Source organism: Caloenas nicobarica, chromosome Z, assembly GCF_036013445.1.
Source record: "Caloenas nicobarica isolate bCalNic1 chromosome Z, bCalNic1.hap1, whole genome shotgun sequence".
NCBI classification, from domain to species: domain Eukaryota; kingdom Metazoa; phylum Chordata; class Aves; order Columbiformes; family Columbidae; genus Caloenas; species Caloenas nicobarica.
This window is the reverse complement of record NC_088284.1, coordinates 89,678,103-89,698,926: the sequence shown is the minus strand read 5'-3', so window position 1 is coordinate 89,698,926 and position 20,824 is coordinate 89,678,103. Positions and strand designations below refer to the sequence as shown.

Sequence of the window (20,824 nt, the reverse complement as noted above, 5' to 3'; positions counted from 1 at the left end):
GTCAAAAGTTTGTGCTTATTCATGAAAAAATCAATCAGAATAAGTATGGATATTACTTGAGTGGTGATTTGTGAGATACAGTACATAGACAGGTGAAACTCTTTTGCCTTTTTGGGAAACCCTTCTGCAGCTGTGTTTCCATAAACCTTATGCTGTCTGTAGAAGCCTCTCTGTCAAGGTGGTAATTATCTTCTCTTTATTTAAAGGGTTCCCAAGGCAGCCGGTTCTCTGGACAGGTGAGGCACTTATGCAGAAATGTATTGAGTTTTTCTGCAGGGGCCTGCTTTCTAAATGGGCTTTGGTGTTTGGTTTGGTTGGGTTATTTTCTTTCTTGGTGTTGCTGAGTGGTCCTTGATTTTGGTTCACATCACTGAATTTCCTTGAAGGAAAAAGAATATTGTATAGAGGAACTTTTAGTGGAAATGGGCTCTTCTTTCGCAGCTGTGCTAGAACCACAGCTCTGCTTTACAAATGAGTTCTTTGTTTTCTTACAGGGCTCCTCATCTCAAGGTGTCAGTTCCTATGGCCAGGTAAGCATTAGTCATCAGTCAGAATACAGTGTCTGCAGAAGTGGGGAGCCATGGCACTGCAAAAGCACATAGCAATCACTCAGCATTTGGACTTTAAAGGACATTTTGTTGGAAAGTGTCTGGTCTCACACTTAATGTGTATTCACATGCTACTTATTTTTCTGGAATACAAGCATGGCGAATCATTGCATTTGCCGTCATTGTGAGGGCCAGGAGGCAGTGCAAGCTCCTCATCCTGCCCTGCACAGCTATAGGATGTAGTTGCCTTTCCTAATGCACACTGGATCCCTTACAAAAGGGAAGTAACCAAATGGTGTCCTTGTCTTTAGGGTCAGCCAAGTTTCACAGGCAGCAGCACTTCTTCTGGCCAGGTAAGCAAACCTGTTATTCTGCAGGACGTTCTTCACTTCTCTCTCTGTGACCAGCACCACTGGCACGTTTTTGAGAGTGATGTTTCCTTTGGTAGTCTCCAAATTGATTCAATTCATGGCGTTTGCTGAGACTAGGACAGTCTGCAGCACAGAGCTTAGCGTACTGCTCTGCTTTCCTTTGGCTCAGGAAGAGCCTCTTTGAGAAACCCTTCTGCAGCTGTGTTTCCATAAACCTTATGCTCTCTATAGCAGTATCCTTGTCAAGGTGGTAATTATCGTCTCTTTATTTAAAGGGTTCCCAAGGCAGCCAGTTCTCCGGACAGGTGAAACATTTTTGCAGAAATGTATTGAGTTTTTCTGCAGGGGCCTGCTTTCTAAATGGGCTTTGGTGTTTGGTTTGGTTGGGCTATTTTCTTTCTTGGTGTTGCTGAGTGGTTCTTGATTTTGGTTCACATCACTGAATTTCCTTGAAGGAAAAAGAATATTGTATAGAGGAACTTTTAGTGGAAATGGGCTGCTCTTTTGCAGCTGTGCTAGAACCACAGCTCTGCTTTACAAATGAGTTCTTTGCTTTCTTACAGGGCTCCTCATCTCAAGGTGTCAGTTCCTATGGCCAGGTAAGCATCAGTCAGTCACCTGTCAGAATACAGTGTCTGTGGAAGTGGAGTGCCATGGTACTGCAAAAGCACGTAGCAATCACTCAGCATTTGAACTTTAAAGGACATTTTGTTGGAAAGTGTCTGGTCTCACACTTAATGTGTATTCGCATGCTACTTATTTTTCTGGAATCATTGCACTGGCATCCTTGTGAGGGCCAGGAGGCAGTGCAAGCTCCTCATCCTGCCCTGCACAGCTATAGGATGTAGTTGCTTTTCCTAATGCACATTGGGTCCCTTACAAAAGGGAAGTAACCAAATGGTGTCCTTGTCTTTAGGGTCAGCCAAGTTTCACAGGCAGCAGCACTTCTTCTGGCCAGGTAAGCAAACCTGTTATTCTGCAGGACGTTCTTCACTTCTCTCTCTGTGACCAGCACCACTGGCACGTTTTTGAGAGTGATGTTTCCTTTGGTAGTCTCCAAATTGATTCAATTCATGGCGTTTGCTGAGACTAGGACAGTCTGCAGCACAGAGCTTAGCGTACTGCTCTGCTTTCCTTTGGCTCAGGAAGAGCCTCTTTGAGAAACCCTTCTGCAGCTGTGTTTCCATAAACCTTATGCTCTCTATAGCAGTATCCTTGTCAAGGTGGTAATTATCGTCTCTTTATTTAAAGGGTTCCCAAGGCAGCCAGTTCTCTGGACAGGTGAAACATTTTTGCAGAAATGTATTGAGTTTTTCTGCAGGGGCCTGCTTTCTAAATGGGCTTTGGTGTTTGGTTTGGTTGGGTTATTTTCTTTCTTGGTGTTGCTGAGTGGTCCTTGATTTTGGTTCATATCACTGAGTTTCCATGAAGGAAAAAGACAATACTATGGAGGAACTTTCATTGCAAATGGACTCTGCTGTTGCAGCTGTGATAGAACTACAGCTTTGTTTACAAATGAGATCTTGCTTTTCTTACAGGGCTCCTCATCTCAAGGTGTCAGTTCCTATGGCCAGGTAAGCATCAGTCAGTCACCAGTCAGAATACAGTGTCTGTGGAAGTAGAGTGCCATGGTACTGCAAAAGCACGTAGCAATCACTCAGCATTTGAACTTTAAAGGACATTTTGTTGGAAAGTGTCTGGTCTCACACTTAATGTGTATTCGCATGCTACTTATTTTTCTGGAATCATTGCACTTGGCATCCTTGTGAGGGCCAGGAGGAAGTGCAGCACAGCTATAGGATGTAGTTGCCTTTCCTAATGCACACTGGATCCCTTACAAAAGGGAAGTAACCAAATGGTGTCCTTGTCTTTAGGGTCGGCCCAGTTTCACAGGCAGCAGCACTTCTGGCCAGGTAAGCAAACCTGATATTCTGCAGGACGTTCTTCACTTCTCTCTCTGTGACCAGCACCACTGGCACGTTTTTGAGAGTGATGTTTCCTTTGGTAGTCTCCAAATCGATTCAATTACTGGTGTTTGCTGACACTAGGACAGTCTGCAGCACAGAGCTTAGCGTACTGCTCTGTCTCCTTTGGCTCAGGAAGAGCCTCTTTGAGAAACCCTTCTGCAGCTGTGTTTCCATAAACCTTATGCTCTCTATAGCAGCATCCTTGTCAAGGTGGTAATTATCTTCTCTTTATTTAAAGGGTTCCCAAGGCAGCCAGTTCTCCGGACAGGTGAAACATTTTTGCAGAAATGTATTGAGTTTTTCTGCAGGGGCCTGCTTTCTAAATGGGCTTTGGTGTTTGGTTTGGTTGGGCTATTTTCTTTCTTGGTGTTGCTGAGTGGTCCTTGATTTTGGTTCACATCACTGAATTTCCTTGAAGGAAGAAGAATATTGTATAGAGGAACTTTTAGTGGAAATGGGCTCTTCTTTTGCAGCTGTGCTAGAACTACAGTTTTGTTTACAAATGAGTTCATTGCTTTCTTACAGGGCTCCTCATCTCAAGGTGTCAGTTCCTATGGCCAGGTAAGCATCAGTCAGTCACCCGTCAGAACATCACATGTGTGTGATGTTCCCATATAGGTATGGAGAATTCCATCATTTGTTTCTTAAAATAATACGGTAAGTTCTCATTAGAAGTTGGAGTCGTGAACTTTTTTTCACATGGGTCTGGGAACAACATGCTCCTTGAAGGAGGTCTTTCCCACATAGAAAGGAGTGCGTGTAGGTCTCAGCTTTTTGATGCAGTATAATATTCAATATACAAAATCCATATTAGCATGTAGCTCGTCTTCTAGCTTTTAAGCAGTCAGGTAGCTAAAGCCCTTTAAGATAGATCTCTGTACTTGAAATGGAGAAGAGGAATATACGGATTACTGAGCTGCTCTTTTTTTTTCCCAATAGGGTGGATCTTCAGGTAGCAGCAGCGGTTGTGGACAAGTAAGTACTCTTTCTCCAATCTGTTTGAAAACTGGACCCAGGTTTCTTTGTAACTTATTTTTCGATAAGTTATATAATGTTTGTTACTTGGAATCTTTTGTTTTCATTCTTACACAGAATTTCCTAGCAAAGACATCAAGGAAGTCTGATATTGCTGGTCATTGTAACCAAAATAAAGTGGCTTCTCCCGTGTAGTGTTAGACAGAAGATGGACAAGTAGAGATTCCTCTTTCTACTCAGTAAACAGATAAAGTGTTTGCTTCTGAATGATTTTCAGATGTTACTCCTTTTAGTTCCTACAGAAAGTGTTAGGATCAGAGAGTGGCTCCTGTGGAATAAGAATTAGATTAGTAGTTTTCATCCTTGTTCCGTTTCAACTTGTGTATGCCTACAACAATGTAAAGATGGTGTCTTCAGTGATGGTGAAAGGATCATGGATGAGGCCATGCTAGTAAATCTATGTTCAAATAAATATATCGGGGAAAGCAATGAGAATGAAAGAGAAACATAAATACAGAAATTTTTAGCAGAAGTATGTAGCAGATTTTGCAAGAAAATTAAAATTTGAGTATTTACCTTTTGGTTTATTTGTTTGTTTTTTAACAGGGTGTTTCCTATGATAGCAATCCCTGCCACCAGGTAAATGTCCTTCCTTCTCTGATTTTAGTGTGTGTCTAAAATTAGGTTTGCCACTAACTCACTTAGTACCAACTGCAGATGCATAGAGTGCAAATCCATGTAATCTTACCAATTATGAGATATCGAAAGATAATACTTTTCATTTCATTTTCCTTTGCTTTTTTTGAATGAAGTCTCGACCCCATTTTAGTGAATGATAAATATCCCACTTCAATAGCTCAGGATTCCACTGTTCTTATGATGCACTTTTAACACTAATTTTTAACACTCTTCTGATTTTCGCTTACATTTGCCTCTAAAGAAGGCATGTTGAAACATACTGAGTGTTTTATTTAAAACCTTTTCCTTAAGGCCACTGTATCTCACAGCTTTCTGTGTAATAATGTTACCAGGGGAATTTTTCATTCCATTTGTATAAATTGAGTTTTCTACAAGAGAAAAAAAGCTACATTTTCTACAGGCTGTTCAGAATGAAATTCATCTGTGTACTAGGAATTACTCAAAGATAAATGTTTGTAGTTCCTTGACATATGTCTTATCTAGTATTTACTTTTGCACTATTGGAAATCTATGCTTACTACATTAGAAGTCACATCTATATTGTGCATCTGCCTCTGCACCTTTTACTCCCCCTAAGCAAGTATCACAGCTTTCATTAAAAAGAATCCATAGCCAAACAGTAAGTGTCTAAAGAGGGCATAAATTTTGTCTATTTACAGGGTGGATCACAGGGTGGATCACAGGGTGGTCAGGTAGGTAGCCCTTTATTATCCATTGGTAAAAACTTTTCAAGAAGCTCTAATCCAGAGCATAGTTTTCTTGCTCATGATGTTATAGATTCTTGCAGAGCCTCCCCCGCTCCAGCCTGCAACTCATTCTCTTCAAACGTGCTTTTTATCAGCCCTGAAATTCCACTTACATAGAAAGAACTTGGCAACCTAATAAAGCTAGCTCTATAGATTCTGATCAAAATCAGCTCTCCAGCATTATAACTGTTCTGTTTTGTCTTCACAGGGGGAATCATACTCCTCACAAAACTATGGTAGTGGCCAAGTAAGTACTAGATTATTATTTCCTCCCACTGAGGTTTTATTTCACACAGGTTGCATGATGGCTGAAAAATAACATATGTGCAATATTGTAATATTAATTCTAATATTTGTTGTTGTTGTTAGCAGAGTGGATCATCATCCTCACAAAATTATGGTAGCAGCCAGGTACGTAGAACTTGATTTTCTCCTGGTAAGAATTTTCATCATATCTGATAAATAATCTAGATATCTATAGAGTTGTATTTGTTCAAAGGAATCCCAGGCAATTGTTTATTCCAGCTTTATAACCTCCAAACGAAATCATAGCTTCTTCTGAAGTAGGGTTTCTATTTGCTTGCTTTACAGGGTGGATCATATTCACAAAACTACGGTGGTGGCCAAGTAAGTACTAGATTATTATTTCCTCCCACTGAGGTTTTATTTCACACAGGTTGCATGATGGCTGAAAAATAACATATGTGCAATATTGTAATATTAATTCTAATATTTGTTGTTGTTGTTAGCAGAGTGGATCATCATCCTCACAAAATTACGGTAGCAGCCAGGTAGGTAGAACTTGATTTTCTCCTGGTAAAAATTTTCATCATATCTGATAAGTTATCTAGATATCTATGGGGTTGTATTTGTTCAAAGGAATCCCAGGCAATTGTTCATTCTAGCTTTACAGCCTCCAAACAAAACCATAGTTTCTTCTGAAGTAGGGTTTCTATTTGCTTGTTTTACAGGGTGGATCCTCTTCACAAAACTATGGTGGTGGCCAAGTAAGTAGTGCTCTATTTCCCTACGTGTACATCACTTCATACAAGCTTTAGCCTCTGCCCAAAATCAGGCTTTCTATATTCTAATTTTCTCTGACTTTGGTTTGCCTTTTTTTTTTTTTTGTTTTAAAGGGTGGATCATCCTCCTCATCCGGCTATTATGATGGTCAGGTAACTAGTTCTTTCTTTCTCCTAGTTACATGTTATTTAATTATAATCATTGTAGTCACTGCATCATCTTTCTCAAAGATGTAGTAAAACATAATAATTTCTATGATTTTTTGGTTTGGATTGGTTTTGGTTTTTTTCTTTACTGAAGAGTGGAACATTCTCTGTAAGTAACTATTGCAACCATGTATTTGGCTCCTTATTCTCCTTATAAAAATCTTACTTTAATTTAACTCAGCTTTTTCTTCGCATGCACCTCAATTCTGTCTTGCAGAATACAACATGAAAGTGTATTTTTAACATTCCATTTTTCTGAAGAAATAACTGCTATCTGATGTCCTTCTAGGGTTCACAGGATTATAATCCTAACGCTTGTGATGAGGTGAGTATGCTTTCTCTAATATACTTTTCATGTAGATGGGAAAATTTTGCACTGCTAGATGCAGTCTTGTGGGCAGAACAAATGTTGTGTTTCCACACTAATAGCTATTTCAGCAGCTGCATGTTTTCTTACTGAAAATTGTCATGTAAATGTTTACAGATACATTTTGTGCTTTTAAATGCATTTAACTTGATGAAATGAAATATAGATACAAAAATTTCAGTGGCTTTGCAGTAACAGAAGATTTTGCCAAAAACCTAAGGGTACATTCTACAATTTTTTTCCAAAAAAAGAAAATCCCATATACAAGCTTTAAATACATATAATGAAACAAAAAAGAGAGAGACAGTGGCAGAAATTTCATTACTTTTCATGATACATTTCTACCAACCTGAAGTTGCTATTAAAATGTTTTCCAGACTGGAATGGTAGGATTTCAAACTAATTTAGGCAAGCCTGTGGAGGATGTGAGCAACAAATTATTTTTGTTATGTCTGTATGCAGTATCAAAAAGAATCACATTTCTGTAAGTTTACTGTATTGAAATAATTCTTAAAGAATGAAATAATTTCTTATTTTCCAGAATGAAACTACCTATAGTGCCAATGGTCAGGTAAGTGCTTTTTTTTTTCTTCTGCAATATTCAAATCCTTATGATTAAGGACAGTGTTAGTAACTGAACACTTCTACATTAGACCTGATCTCTAATTGTAGTGTAGGATTGCTTTATAATACCCTTCAAAAAGTTAATTAAAGAATGAGATATTTGATATTATATTTCTCTGTTCTCAATCTCTTCTATCTGTTCTCAAGGCTGCTGCACAACCATTTAAAACAGCACAATACTTCTAAGATTATATACTAACATGGGGGGCGGTTTTTTGCAGTATATGCACTTTGACTGGATAATAATTTGGGAATTAACCATCTGTGAACATGAGGCATGTAGCCGCCTCAAGCTTTTTCCACTTGTTCTAATTTCAATTCGCATATATGCTAGTATTGTAAAGTAACATTTATCCCCTGGTAATACACTTTCTGTCAAAACTTCCTATCTGTCCTACAAGCAGAAACTGTGATTAACGTGGATAGATTGTGACCAAACAAATATACTGTTGTGTAAATGAATGACATTTTTCCGTACTTGTTTCTGTTCACATAAAAGCTTTTTCTGTTACAGCCTCCTTTTGTTTTACTGCCATCTACAGTAACCTTCTGTCATCAGCTACTTGCCTTCTCTTCAGTTGTCAGCCATATACTGTACTGCTTCATGATTTTCCCTATTTTTCCGCTTTGGTACTGCACCAAACATGTACACTAGGAAGTAAGGAGGCCTTCTGAAGACATCAGATTTTGTTGTATTTACCTTGAATGCATTGCATTAACTTTAATGCAAAAGGTTCTGCAGAAAAAATCGTTCAGCAGCAAGCCCTGTTTGAGAGTCTCATCAGTTCCTTCTTTGTTCACAAAAGATGCAATTATTCCCTTGGTTATCCCTATCCAGTGTGCGTTGCTGGACTTCATTTTAAAAAAGTATGCTTCTAAACGTTCTCATAAAGAAAGGTAGGGAATGCCAAAAAAAAAAAGTTATACAGATTGTTCTCTATACTACAGTGGTTGAGCTGAGGGAAACTCCGCTAGGCAGGAACTTCTGATGGAGTGAAAAGGTAACAAACAAACAAACAAAAAAGACCCCACAAAATAAAACAGGTGAAGGATATGCATTTTAAGACTCTTACAGTAAAATGATAGCTCTGGACACTTTTCTATCCCGAAATATACCACCTTGACAAGTTTAGGTAGATTTTTGCTGAAAGTGTTCTGTGTGGATGGCTGCATCTATAAAGTAGTAACTGGCTTCTGACTCCTTTGCAGAAATCTGGTTGTGCAAGAAAGAAACTTGTTGTGAGAGTAAGTAATTTTTTTTTAATTTTATTTTTTTACTGCTTGTAATATTTTTGCCCTAACTATACCTAATTTGTCCCAATTATGCCTAATTTTTCCCTAATTATGTTTGTCCTAATTAATATTCTGCTATTTGAGGAAAAACTGAAATAAAATAGATGGACTATTTGTTCTTTGGTTGAGTTTACTTTAAAGCAGGTATATATATGAAAAAAAGACATGAAAAATCTGCTCTGAGGTATAGGGCAGCACAAACTCATGTTCCTCAGGAAGCACATATACAGAGTTGGTCCAAGCTAAAGTTAAAATTGAATTAGTGTCACACAAACAGAGGACAACTAAAATTTTAGCTGAAATAAGATAGAATAATGAAGTAAGAAAAAACAGTGTTTGGTGATTTATTGTGCTCAGCATGTTGTGAAGGAGATACAGATGTGTATTGTATAGCTTCAAGTCAGACTCAGCAGTAACCTATAAAAATTTTATGCAAATAACCTTTTATTTTATAATAAGGCATTCCTACTCAAGGTATGCATTAAAGGGTCTAAAGTTGTTATAAATAAGTAATACAGAAAGATAAAGGTCTGTCACTGATCATAGAGTTTTCATCTCCTAATAGTGAGTGTCTTTGGTTCTTACAGGATACATCACGTGTTTTGGGCAGAAGAGACCATGATGTACAGGTAAACCATGCTTGTCACTTTTTCTGAACTACTGCTGGTGTTACAGCTCCTTGGTGTATTACCTACAAAAAGAAGAATAAGAATCTAGTTTCCACAACAGAGTATCCTCATTAGGGTTAGGTAGTTCTTTCCCAATAGAACTATGTATTTTAATTTATTACCCTTCCGGAAAAATGAATAATTTCTTGTTTCCTCACAGAATGGGTCTTCTACTTCAAATAGCAGCCACACTAACGTCCAGGTAATAACAATGTCTACTGCACGATCTCATTGCAAGGAGCTTTCTGATAAATTATATTTCATTTCTAAAAACTGTGTTCCACTAATTTATCGGTGCTGAAGGTTGCTATTTTAATTTGGCAACATTTTTGCTATAATGTTAAAATTTTGCACAGTTGTAAGTGATGATGATGGGCCCAGAATATACTGTCTCCTCTGTTCCTTCACTCCACTAGGCAGGTAACCATTGCAGGCATTTATTTAGATAGCACTTCGTAAAAGTTGTTTGCAAAACACAAGGCAAATAGTTTTAGAATCTTGTTTTTTAGAAACAGTCCTGCTCTAGTGATGGTAATGGCCAGATATATAATTCTGTTTCATTTAGAATTTGATAAGGTACATCTTGGCGATAATGTACTTCTGTTACAAAATTAGGTCCAACTTTCATATTCTGTAGATTTATGTTCTGGTGCAGCAATGTACATGTTACAGAATTATGGGAAATTTAACTGATCCAGAGTGGCACATGATTCTGTATTTCCTAATACTTTGTATTGTATTGGCACCCCTCAGCTTCTCAGAGATCCGGAATCTCATTATGCCCAGCATTTTGTAGATGTAACACTATCATAGTCCTCTGTCTCAGAGTTTGAAGTCTAATTCAATAGTATAGTCAGATCTCTGAGCTCCAGAGGGCAACAGTTTCCTTAATTAGTTTTTCTGATATCCATTCCATGTGTATTGTATCTCGTCACTAATTAAGTTTCATCCAAAATTATGTTCTCACGATGATTCATACAGAGAGTTCTGAAGAAATAATGTTTGTTGGTGCAGGGAAGTAGTACAAAGAGTTTGTCAGCTTACTTATCACTACATAATTTTATACATGTTCGATTCTGATAACATGCTTCTATAAAAAATAATTGGTTTCTTCACAGGGTGGATCATTTATTGCAACTAGTGGTGGATCAAGTAGTCAGGTCAGGATTTTCTCTATTTTTAGTCATGTCCAGATAGCTTATTAGTAATTAAAGTAATTAATTCAGGAGTCAGAGTTTAAATCCAGTAGTTTTGCCTGGGAACTTGGTTATGTTATTTACATTGTAAATTAAGTGACCCTATTCAGATTAAATTTATCTGAAGTGGCTCTCTGAAATCACTTCTTAACACTGTTTCGATTTGACAGAGTTTATTGGTGAGAGCACAATGGTGATTCCCTGTACTCTTGACTACCCAGATAATTCTCTCTTGGTGAGGCATCTGTCACTGAGACAGCACTGAGAGGTGTAGTAGAGGCCTAACTTCCAAAGCAAACATTAAATGTATAGAACTATGCTGTCCCCTCGTTTATTCTAGGTTTAGGGAAGGTCACAGCTACTCTGTAGTCCCAGTCTCTCTTCCTCTAAACATGATTTCACATCTGAAATAAGATTTTATTTTAAACTTCCACAAAACAATAACTGTGGTGGTTTTTTTTTTTTTTTCTTTTTTTTTTTTTGATTTATAGGGTGGTTGCATTTGTCCGGATGGAAGCACTGGTAGTAGACAGGTAATTATTTTTCTGGGTTTATACTTTCATCTACATAGTGGAGTATTTTGAATTAATCACCTAGTAAGTATGGACACTTGGATAACACTAAACATTATTGATAATTTCCTTAGTATGGACAGAATTATATACAATGAAATGGAAGAATGAGTCTCACTTTAACTGCATAATTACTATCTGGCCACTACCTTTCTGTAACTGTGCATAGTAATCCTGATGCTCCATCAGTTGACTGTTATGTGCTAATTATTCATTACTTTCAAAAACCAGAGTCAATATGCCCTGTAGTAACCACAGAATTCAATTGCATTGACTGTAGTTTCCTTGTCCATCTCACTGGTGCAATAAAATATTGTGACTAAAAGTCAAGATCTGATAAATATTTCAAAATACAATCTCTTAAATCAGTATTTAAACTATTTTTTCCCATAAAGAGAATGACTGCAATTTCACGATCAGTAGCACTGGATGAACTTCTCTCGTAGATGATGTCTCTGTGCCAGGAAAAAGGCCAAGGAATGTGGTTACAGGGGCATTACAGACAAGCTTTACCAGGCTTCTGGCTTCACCTGGCAAAGCTAGGTGAACTTGGATTTTAAAGTCACCTGTCTTCTACCTGAAAACTTTTGGATGCTTTTATTGAAGCTGTATTTACATAAACCGATTTGAACAATGTAATATTGTTTCAGATATAAGTTTCAACAAGAATCATGTGTATTATCATTTATATAAAAAGCATGCTATTTAAAAAAACCTAATTGTATCAAGAAATTACTGCTTTCTGAACTTAACTGTCATTAACAAATATCAACAGTAATTTTGGTCATGTAAAATACTACCTCTTTCATATAATTGAGGCTGAACATTAATCATGACCTACATGTTTTAAAATCTGGACTAGTCTGTTAAAATAACTAATACCGAAACTTCATTGAGGAAAAACTTTTTTATTTGTTGTGTGATTGTAATGCTATATACACAAATCCATTTACAAGAAAAAATGTGGACATCTTGATGCAAGTTTTCATTCTAAAAGGGCCTTTTTTTTCTTTGCATGCTTAAATTGGTGCAAAAAAAGGCTTAGATTTTAATGGTAAGCCACTATGGCTTGGCCAGGGGCACAAAAGTGTATTTAGTTGCTATCAAACAATAATTTCCAATGTGAAGAAAATAAGGCATCTAAATTGGACACATTAGAAAACCAGTTCTCAGTGCAGGTGTGTCCGCTTTGATACACAACAGACTTGTATTTCCATTTGTGATAGTATCAGCTGATAGAATTAATTTATTATAAACTAGGTAGTGATAGTCTTGATCTTTGTCTTCACCCCACAGTAAAGTTCAGTGATCTTTGCAAAGGAATAGACTGAATTAAAAACTGGACTTACTTTCATCTTCTGTCCAGGGTCAATCTACATATGGCAGTAGCAGTGCCTGAGATTAGCATGTAAACGCATTGGCCGTGACAGTCAGGTTTGTTCTTCTGAATTAAAAAAGCAAGGTATAGGTAGATGTATATGTATAAATAAATCAGCATTCCTGAATCTTACATAAAAGAGACCGTCATCTACTTCCTTTAAGATTCTTCAGCTCTGTAGGAAAATGCCTGCAAAAAGCTTTCTTCTAAACTTAAAAGTTGTGAGTTACATAAAGGTCTCTTCAAACCTGAGAAAGATTATAAATTGAGAGCAAAGCTATACATATTTAAACCATCTTGTTTCAAAGGAAACAATGAGTTTCCTTATGCGGATGCCCAAATTCTTCGCACTGCAATTGTTCCAACTTTTCTCTAAGCTTCACCTAAAGACAAAAGCTCAGTCTAAAAATAGTCTCTGAGGTTGCAACCTAACCATAGAATAATCCTTTGTTTGTATATAAACGAGGTGTGGCAGTAATAATGGATGTTATGAAATGGTAAATAGTCTTCTCCTTTAAGCAGTGAGCTGAAAAATCTGCTCTCCTAAACCCTATTTATATTATATTTTAGAAGTTCAGCATTCTGGCAACTTTTTAAAAACATGATCAGGGTCATGATAATCTGTAACAACGTAGAGTCCAGCAGGTATGGCATGGGATTCTTTTATTAGAAAGAGTAAAATGAAAAGTTACTATTTATTTCAGATCTTTTCTCCTGAACAGAAAAGTATCTGCTAAAGGTTTCCTTATTATTAACCAAAAAAAAAGAAAGAAAGAAAAAAAAAAAACAAACAGTGATCTCTTTCAATGATTGCAGTAATGTCCGTTTTGAAACCTATCTCTTGAAAGAATAGAAATTTGGAAACGGACGCACTTAAATCTCTGTTTGCAAGAAAATAGCTAGTCTGTGTTTTCATTTCAGGGAGCCCCAGGTTTTGCACACAGCACATATTTTGGTAATCAGGTAAACATTCAGATAAAGTGCCCTATTCAGAAACTCCATTTAAAACCTCCCCTGAAGGATCAGCCAAATGCAAACCAGTAACCCATTCTGTCTTCTGCACAGGGAGGGCCTTTCTTCTATCCCGGAGGATCCTATGGACAGGTAGTTGTTCTTCCTCCCTTACCAGGACAACTCAGACTCCCATTTTCCTGGTTCCTTCACTCCCAATATTGTGGGTGCTATGACATGCTATAATTACAGACCTGATAGCTGCCTCTTAAAGAAGAAAACCTAAATTAACCCTGATGTAACCTAGTGGTGTGAGGTTTGACAGAGAGCAGTACAGAACACTATCTGTAGTTTCTTTGCAGTATTCAAATTTCAGCAGGCTAAGAAAATGACCACCCAAAGACTTCTTCCATTTAACAATATTGGTCTTGTTTTTTATTTAGGTACATAAAAGTTAGCTCAAAATTGGGAGGAAGGGTGTAAAATGAGCAGTGGATATACTGCGATTTAAACACTTGTCTGCATGAAAGTAGTGGTCTGTGTTTTCCTTTCAGGGTGGCCCAGGTTCTTCCCACAGCTCTTACTCTGGTAACCAGGTAAATATTGTGGTCACTGTGTCTGCACAGGAGTAGTCTAAAGTCTTCCATGAGAGAACACTTCAACTACAAAACAGTAAATGTTTATGTTTTCTGTACAGGGAGGGTCTTCCTTCTATCCTGGTGGAGCTTCCTTCTATCCTGGTGGATATTCCGGACAGGTGTGTTTCCTCATTCGTAATCATAAGACAGACTCCTGTTATCTTCCTTCCTATATTCCCCATGTAGTGGCTGCTGTGAAATATAACACCCAAGAATTGAATCAACCATTTGTAACTTACACCATAAAGTCTGTCAGAAGAAAAGACTAAACTCTGTTTACAACTTCATTGGAACGATCTTTCATCCAGTTAAGAAAATTAGTGATAAGAAGTTCCTTGTTCTTTAACAATTTGGCCCAAAGTGAGAGTCAGGTACATTACTATTTACACCATCCTGTTTGCAAGAAAATAGCTAGTCTGTGTTTTCATTTCAGGGAGCTCCAGGTTTTGCACACAGTACATATTCTGGTGACCAGGTAAACGTTCAGATAAAATGCCCTATTCAGAAGCTCCATTTAAAACCTTCCCTGAAGGATCAGCCAAATGCAAACCAGTAACCCATTCTGTCTTCTGCACAGGGAGGGCCTTTCTTCTATCCCGGAGGATCCTATGGACAGGTAGTTGTTCTTCCTCCCTTACCAGGACAACTCAGACTCCCATTTTCCTGGTTCCTTCACTCCCAATATTGTGGGTGCTATGACATGCTGTAATTACAGACCTGATAGCTGCCTCTTAGAGAAGAAAACCTAAATTAACCCTGATGTAACCTAGTGGTGTGAGGTTTGACAGAGAGCAGTACAGAACACTATCTGTAGTTTCTTTGCAGTATTCAAATTTCAGCAGGCTAAGAAAATGACCACCCGAAGACTTCTTCCATTTAACAATATTGGTCTTGTTTTTTATTTAGGTACATAAAAGTTAGCTCAAAAATGGGAGGAAGGGTGTAAAATGAGCAGTGGATATACTGCGATTTAAACACTTGTCTGCATGAAAGTAGTGGTCTGTGTTTTCCTTTCAGGGTGGCCCAGTTTCTTCCCACAGCTCTTACTCTGGTAACCAGGTAAATATTGTGGTCACTATGTCTGCACAGGAGTAGTCTAAAGTCTTCCATGAGAGAACACTTCAACTACAAAACAGTAAATGTTTATGTTTTCTGTACAGGGAGGGTCTTCCTACTATCCTGGCGGATCTTCCTTCTCTCATGGCGGATCTTCTGGACAGGTAAGTGTTTTTTCTCATTTGTAAGTGTCCACTCTGTTTATAGCCACCCTGCTCTAAACAGTGACATAAAGATAAAACAGACTTCTGTTATTTTCATTCCTATACTGCCCTTGAAAGAAGGAAAGCTCTTTCTTGAGGGGAGCAAAATAATAAACTTTTTTTTTTTTTTCCCCTGTACAGGGAGGGTCTTCTGTCTATGACAGTAGCAGTGAATCCTATGGTCAGGTAAATACTCTTTTTTCTTTTCTGTTTTGTTGTTTGTTTTTTGTTTGTTTTTTTGTTTTTTCCTCTTCGTGTAAAGGGTGCTGAGACCCAATACCCTGGCTCCTATATACAGCTATATTCTGTATTTTGGCTCTCACTACATTTTAATTAAGGTGGTTTTTTTGGTTTGTGGAGTCAATTTGCATATACTATTAACTAAGTAGCCTGAAAGTTTATAGGGGAATAAAAAGTGGAGTGCTTCCAACCATTAGAGCTTATTCTTCCCAACAATGCTAGCTTTGAATTTGATTAAGATCTCTGCAAAAGTGGAAATAGAATTTGAATTAAAAATTTATTAAATTAGTTATGTCACTGTAAAACACTATGACTTGCTCAATAGCTATTCCGATAACTAAGTAAATATTCATATTTTTTAAATCTCCCCAGAAGGAGATCCCTACAGTAAATGACAAAAAAAAAAGAAGTCTGTTTGCAGTATGAATATGATTTATGTTTTCTGAACAGGGTGGATCTTCTACCTACAGTGGTGCCGGATCTTCCACATCTAGTGGTGGTCAATCTTTTGGTCAGGTAAATATTATTTGTCTCATACATCAAAAGCTTAAGCTTGCTGTTTCAGTTCTTTTGTGCGCTGGCTTCTATATTTCAATTATTTCTTCACCGTGAGGATGGTGAGGCACTGGGACAGGCTGCCCAGAGAAGCTGTGGAAGCCGCATCATTGTAAGTGTTCCAGACCAGGTCAGATGAGGCTTTGAGCAGCCTGGTCTAGTAGAAGGTGTCCCTGCCCACGGCAGGGGGCTTGGAACTAAGTCCAACCCAAACCATCCTATGATTCTATTTTTAAGTGATGACCATGGAAATGCCATTTTACCCTTTGTTTCTCTTTGCTTTTATTTACCACTTTACAACTCCAAATGTTTCCATGATGGAGGGAACATGATGCAGTGTATGCACTATCCTGCCAACTGTGCCGCTGCGGTTATTCAATACTTTAACTACTTTGTTGTTCATGCGTTAGCTTATTCGAAAGAAAAATATTTTGTGCATGTACTTTACACACCTTAGTCATGTAGAAGCTATTGAAAGTCTAGAGAAATGCACACGCTATATCTGAAGACTGTTTATCGATGTGAATCACATCGTGGGATTATTCTATAGGGACCATCTTATGCTTCGTTTAGCAATACATTTGAAACAGCTGAAGTCATATAGAATGATATATTAAAAATAATAAGGCATATAATGCAGATTGGTTTTTCATAGAAAATTGTGTTGTCTTGCTACTTCTAGTGCAGGATCTAGAAAGAAAGCATAGATAATGGGATTTCTGAATGTAAAGAATGGTTAATTTTGCAAATCAACTTTATCTAAATTTTTTTATGTATAAAAATGCATAGTTTATATTCTCCAGAAGTAAGAGTCCTTTTTACATGAAAATAAATGTTTTTCCATTATTTTACAGGATTCACCTTCCATAGGAGGCGGTGAAACTGATGACAGTGTAAGCATTTTTTCTCAAGTATATCAATATCAGAATTTACTACCTTTTGAAGTATCTAGGTGCTTACATGGACCTTTACCTTATCTCATCATATCTTCAAGAGCTCCTTCACAGTACATTCTAATCATCCATCTTGTAATTTTCTGCAATAGCTTCTATGAAATTATATTGTTTCTATAGATAAAGGAAAATGTAGATTCAAATTATGTCACATTATTGTGCTATGGTATGATAAGGATTTGGCAAATTAAAATTGCAGTTACAACAGTTCTGACTTGTAACAACCATACATTTTTTGAATAACTTATTAGAATTAGCATTTACAAAGGAAGCTCTTTTCCTTTATTTCACAATTTCCATTGAAACTTAATATTAGTATAGGCTCATAGTGTACAAAAGAACCAGATACTTCTTACTTCCAGCAATTTAATTTGTCTACTTTTTCAGAGTTAATTTAATACAAAACCACTAATTTAACTACAAGAACAATACTATCCATATGTCAGATCAGCCCTTCTTGTTCTTAAGGGTAACTTTTTGTCATTTATTTCATTAAGATTATATTCTATCTATGTTTACTATTCTCGACTTTCATAGCAATTCACACAAATTAAGACTTTCAAACTTAATTGCTCTTAAGATACAGATTTATTTTAAAATTCAACTTTTCCTTTTATTTTCGAGAAAACACATTGTATTTGACCCTTAATCATTATCTCATTCTATTCTTTTTCTAAAATACAACTTCCCTAATTAACACTGCACAGACTAATTCCCCCCTTTCCATCTTCAATTCACATTACACTTGATTTGTGTTTTTCCAGTGCCAGACATAAAAGAATCATATTCCTTCATTTGTATATTGCATAGGAATGGTCTGATTTCATGTAGTGTGGTGAGAACTGCTTGCTGTTCTGTTTAAGAACATGCCTTTTCTCCTGAGTAAAGTATATTTCCTATTTATTCTGGTGACGCTGTTTATAAATCTTTCCAAATTTAATGTTTCGTTTTTTTGGAGTCTTGCGTGATTGGTTGTACTTTAACTGGACTTCTATTAAGCTTGTTTTCCAGTGTCCTGGTTAGTAGGAAATTGTTCTCCACAAATTTTTTATAAATTCAGCTGTGCACTTCATCCACAAGTATAATGTCATTAGCTTCCATGCAGTTTCTGTAGCAAAATCTTCTTGTGGATATTCAGCAAAGTTAACATATGACACTACAGAGGCCCCAAGGCCCTCTGAAAGAAACTAAGGTATGAAAGAAACTAAAGTATTCCAACATCAGTGTGCACCACTGAGGTCTTACAAGAACCAAGACAGCTTTTAAAGTGCTGATGTTTACCTCTATAGCATTCTTAGAGGAAATAACATAGATTGAGATGCAAGCTCATTCCTTTATTATGCTATATCAGAATTCAGCTTTCCAAATAATGAAATGCCATGCTCCAGAAGTGAGCAGGGGAGGAACTTGAAAGAGTGCTGCTTATCCTACACCCTACCATCTTGAACCTTCCCAACAAGGCACACAAACAAGCAGTAGTTTCCTTTGCCTTCCAACCTTGCTTAGAAAAAAATAGAAGTATTTGCCACGCAATAACTAGATTCTAATCTCTTTTTTAGAATTCCACCTCAGCATCTGGCAGCCATCAGAGTGAACGGGTAAGTGCTCCGTCCTTACATGTTGCCAGGGTGTCTGCCCCAGTGCTTGGCAACCACTAGCCACCTAAATTGTATCTTGTGTGGAAGCTGGTATGGCAGCTTCCAGTGTGGGATAGAAAGTCATCAAGCACAGAAGGAATGAGGATGTGCCTAAAGTGTTGTAGTACCACTAGAAATCCCAACCGATGCATTACAAACACAGTACCACAATATACATATTCAGGTTCCTGTGCCTTTTTACTCATTGCCTGACTGCAAAAGGCTTCAGTACCATGATTTGTCCAGCATCTATTCGAAGTAAAACCCTTTGCTTTGTTGCGCTGTATGACTTAGTTATGAGGGCTTCCATTTTCCTGTCATTTTTACATAGCACACATTTTATTTATTCTAAGGAGAATTAAATCACACACTGAGAAATTATTTTATTGGAGATACCACAACTCTTTAATCATTGTATCCAAAATAATACCTTTCACCAAAAGAGCAATTATCAACAGGTATAAAGGGGTATGTGCTGTTTCATACAGAAAGACCTTTTTTTATTGTTCTTGAACGACCCATGAGAGCAAATTAAGGAATGTGGAGAAGCAAGGAGTGCTCAGCTTCCATCCTGATCTTTCCATACTATAAAAGAAAGGAAGTGTTTGGTTTTTTCATGTAATTTCAATACATTTTTCCAGGATTTTTATTCCCCAGGAGGCAGCCAGTCAGGTGGACATGTAAGCATCTATTTTATTCATTATTTGCAGTTCCCTTCCAAAATGGCTGTTCTTTTTAAAAATGATCCTGACAAGTAAATTATACCCAACTGTTTATGTCCTAGAATTTTTCGTGACATCTGGCATCGTGTCTTGTGAAACCAAATGGCAAACTGTTTTGTTTTGGTGTTTTGTTTGTTTGGTTTTGGTTTGTTGTTTGTGTGTGTGTGGTTTGTTTTGTTTTTCATAAAAATATGCCCATGACTATTCAACAACATAGTCTTGTTTTCCAGAAGCCATTTTAAACAAAAATAAATTTGGTCTACTTTATTGCAGGGATCATCTTCTCAAAGTGGTGGCTACTCCAGCGGACAGGTAAATACTAATTCTTTGTATTGTTGACCTGAAGTATGTGTTATACAAAAGCTCGAGTCCTCGAATTGTATTCCAGCATTTTTTTATCTGTGAACAAGATCACTCAATCACCTTTTCCTTATATATGTCATGGAGAAGTCCAAGTGTAAGCAGAGTGATCAAAATACAATTCATGTATTCGCTGATGCTCCAACACCAGGAAACAAATGAAAGCAATAAATATTTTGTATTAATTTATATTTTTAAAATATAAATTAAGTGATTATTTTTTTCAGCCAGTATGGTGGGCAGGTGGGAAATATTTCTTCAGTGTTTGTTTTGGTGTTGGGTTTTTTTGTTTTGTTTTGTTGTCCAATGTACATACTTCAAGAAAATATTACCAGTTTGGTAATACCTACGTTTCTAGACTACTGTGGGGTTTTTATCCTTATTCATCTTTCCATAAATAAAGTTGGGTTGTTAACCAGATAGGTCTTTTCCAACATAGTTTAGAGAGTAAAAGACAATATATTGTAATAAAAAATACATGTGAAACTTAAAGAAAATCTTTTAAATGAAAATGTATCATTTACAGGGTTCAGCTTCTTCAGGAGGCAGCCAGGCTGGTGGACAGGTATGCTTTTCTTTCTGCACACCATTCAGTTCTGCTGCTGTCAGGCACTCACAATTTACTTTGACTCTCTTTCCTTCACAAGAACTGTTGTCCTTCACCACTGTCCTTTTTGCCCAACACGTTATTTTCTTTTTCTGTGTCATTCAGACATCCCGCAGACCAGAGCAGCCAGTAGTAACTGTCTGAATGGCACTTGTATGGGAGGTTCTGTACCTGCTTTGGTGCTGAACATTTTTCTTTCACATTTCATGAAGTTTGAATGTGGAAAGTGAGACAGTGAATAGTGAAGCCCTGACCACCTCTCTGTTTTA

The 20,824-nt window shown here is 37.2% G+C and overlaps 1 protein-coding gene across 18 annotated transcripts in view; it reads left to right on the top strand.

Moving 5' to 3' along the window:
• Positions 1-20,824, top strand: part of LOC136001489 (hornerin-like) — an 82,885-nt gene that overhangs the window by 46,398 nt on the left and 15,663 nt on the right. For 4 of the 18 annotated variants that reach the window (XM_065655847.1, XM_065655848.1, XM_065655851.1 and 1 more), the window contains 42 exons: positions 207-236; positions 495-530; positions 860-901; positions 1,195-1,224; positions 1,483-1,518; positions 1,836-1,877; positions 2,171-2,200; positions 2,458-2,493; positions 2,794-2,832; positions 3,125-3,154; positions 3,412-3,447; positions 3,826-3,861; positions 4,468-4,500; positions 5,220-5,252; positions 5,515-5,553; positions 5,676-5,717; positions 5,898-5,933; positions 6,056-6,097; positions 6,278-6,313; positions 6,443-6,481; positions 6,825-6,860; positions 7,444-7,473; positions 8,736-8,771; positions 9,407-9,448; positions 9,648-9,689; positions 10,606-10,647; positions 11,175-11,216; positions 13,555-13,596; positions 13,699-13,737; positions 14,139-14,180; positions 14,282-14,341; positions 14,656-14,697; positions 14,800-14,838; positions 15,240-15,281; positions 15,383-15,442; positions 15,623-15,667; positions 16,172-16,237; positions 17,131-17,169; positions 18,789-18,827; positions 19,508-19,546; positions 19,862-19,900; positions 20,475-20,513. In XM_065655847.1, the coding sequence (XP_065511919.1) occupies positions 207-236; positions 495-530; positions 860-901; positions 1,195-1,224; positions 1,483-1,518; positions 1,836-1,877; positions 2,171-2,200; positions 2,458-2,493; positions 2,794-2,832; positions 3,125-3,154; positions 3,412-3,447; positions 3,826-3,861; positions 4,468-4,500; positions 5,220-5,252; positions 5,515-5,553; positions 5,676-5,717; positions 5,898-5,933; positions 6,056-6,097; positions 6,278-6,313; positions 6,443-6,481; positions 6,825-6,860; positions 7,444-7,473; positions 8,736-8,771; positions 9,407-9,448; positions 9,648-9,689; positions 10,606-10,647; positions 11,175-11,216; positions 13,555-13,596; positions 13,699-13,737; positions 14,139-14,180; positions 14,282-14,341; positions 14,656-14,697; positions 14,800-14,838; positions 15,240-15,281; positions 15,383-15,442; positions 15,623-15,667; positions 16,172-16,237; positions 17,131-17,169; positions 18,789-18,827; positions 19,508-19,546; positions 19,862-19,900; positions 20,475-20,513 (1,665 nt within the window). The remainder of the gene's footprint in view (positions 1-206; positions 237-494; positions 531-859; positions 902-1,194; positions 1,225-1,482; positions 1,519-1,835; positions 1,878-2,170; positions 2,201-2,457; positions 2,494-2,793; positions 2,833-3,124; positions 3,155-3,411; positions 3,448-3,825; positions 3,862-4,467; positions 4,501-5,219; positions 5,253-5,514; positions 5,554-5,675; positions 5,718-5,897; positions 5,934-6,055; positions 6,098-6,277; positions 6,314-6,442; positions 6,482-6,824; positions 6,861-7,443; positions 7,474-8,735; positions 8,772-9,406; positions 9,449-9,647; positions 9,690-10,605; positions 10,648-11,174; positions 11,217-13,554; positions 13,597-13,698; positions 13,738-14,138; positions 14,181-14,281; positions 14,342-14,655; positions 14,698-14,799; positions 14,839-15,239; positions 15,282-15,382; positions 15,443-15,622; positions 15,668-16,171; positions 16,238-17,130; positions 17,170-18,788; positions 18,828-19,507; positions 19,547-19,861; positions 19,901-20,474; positions 20,514-20,824) is intronic. The other 14 variants (XM_065655845.1, XM_065655844.1, XM_065655849.1 and 11 more) reach the window with 14 other exon arrangements.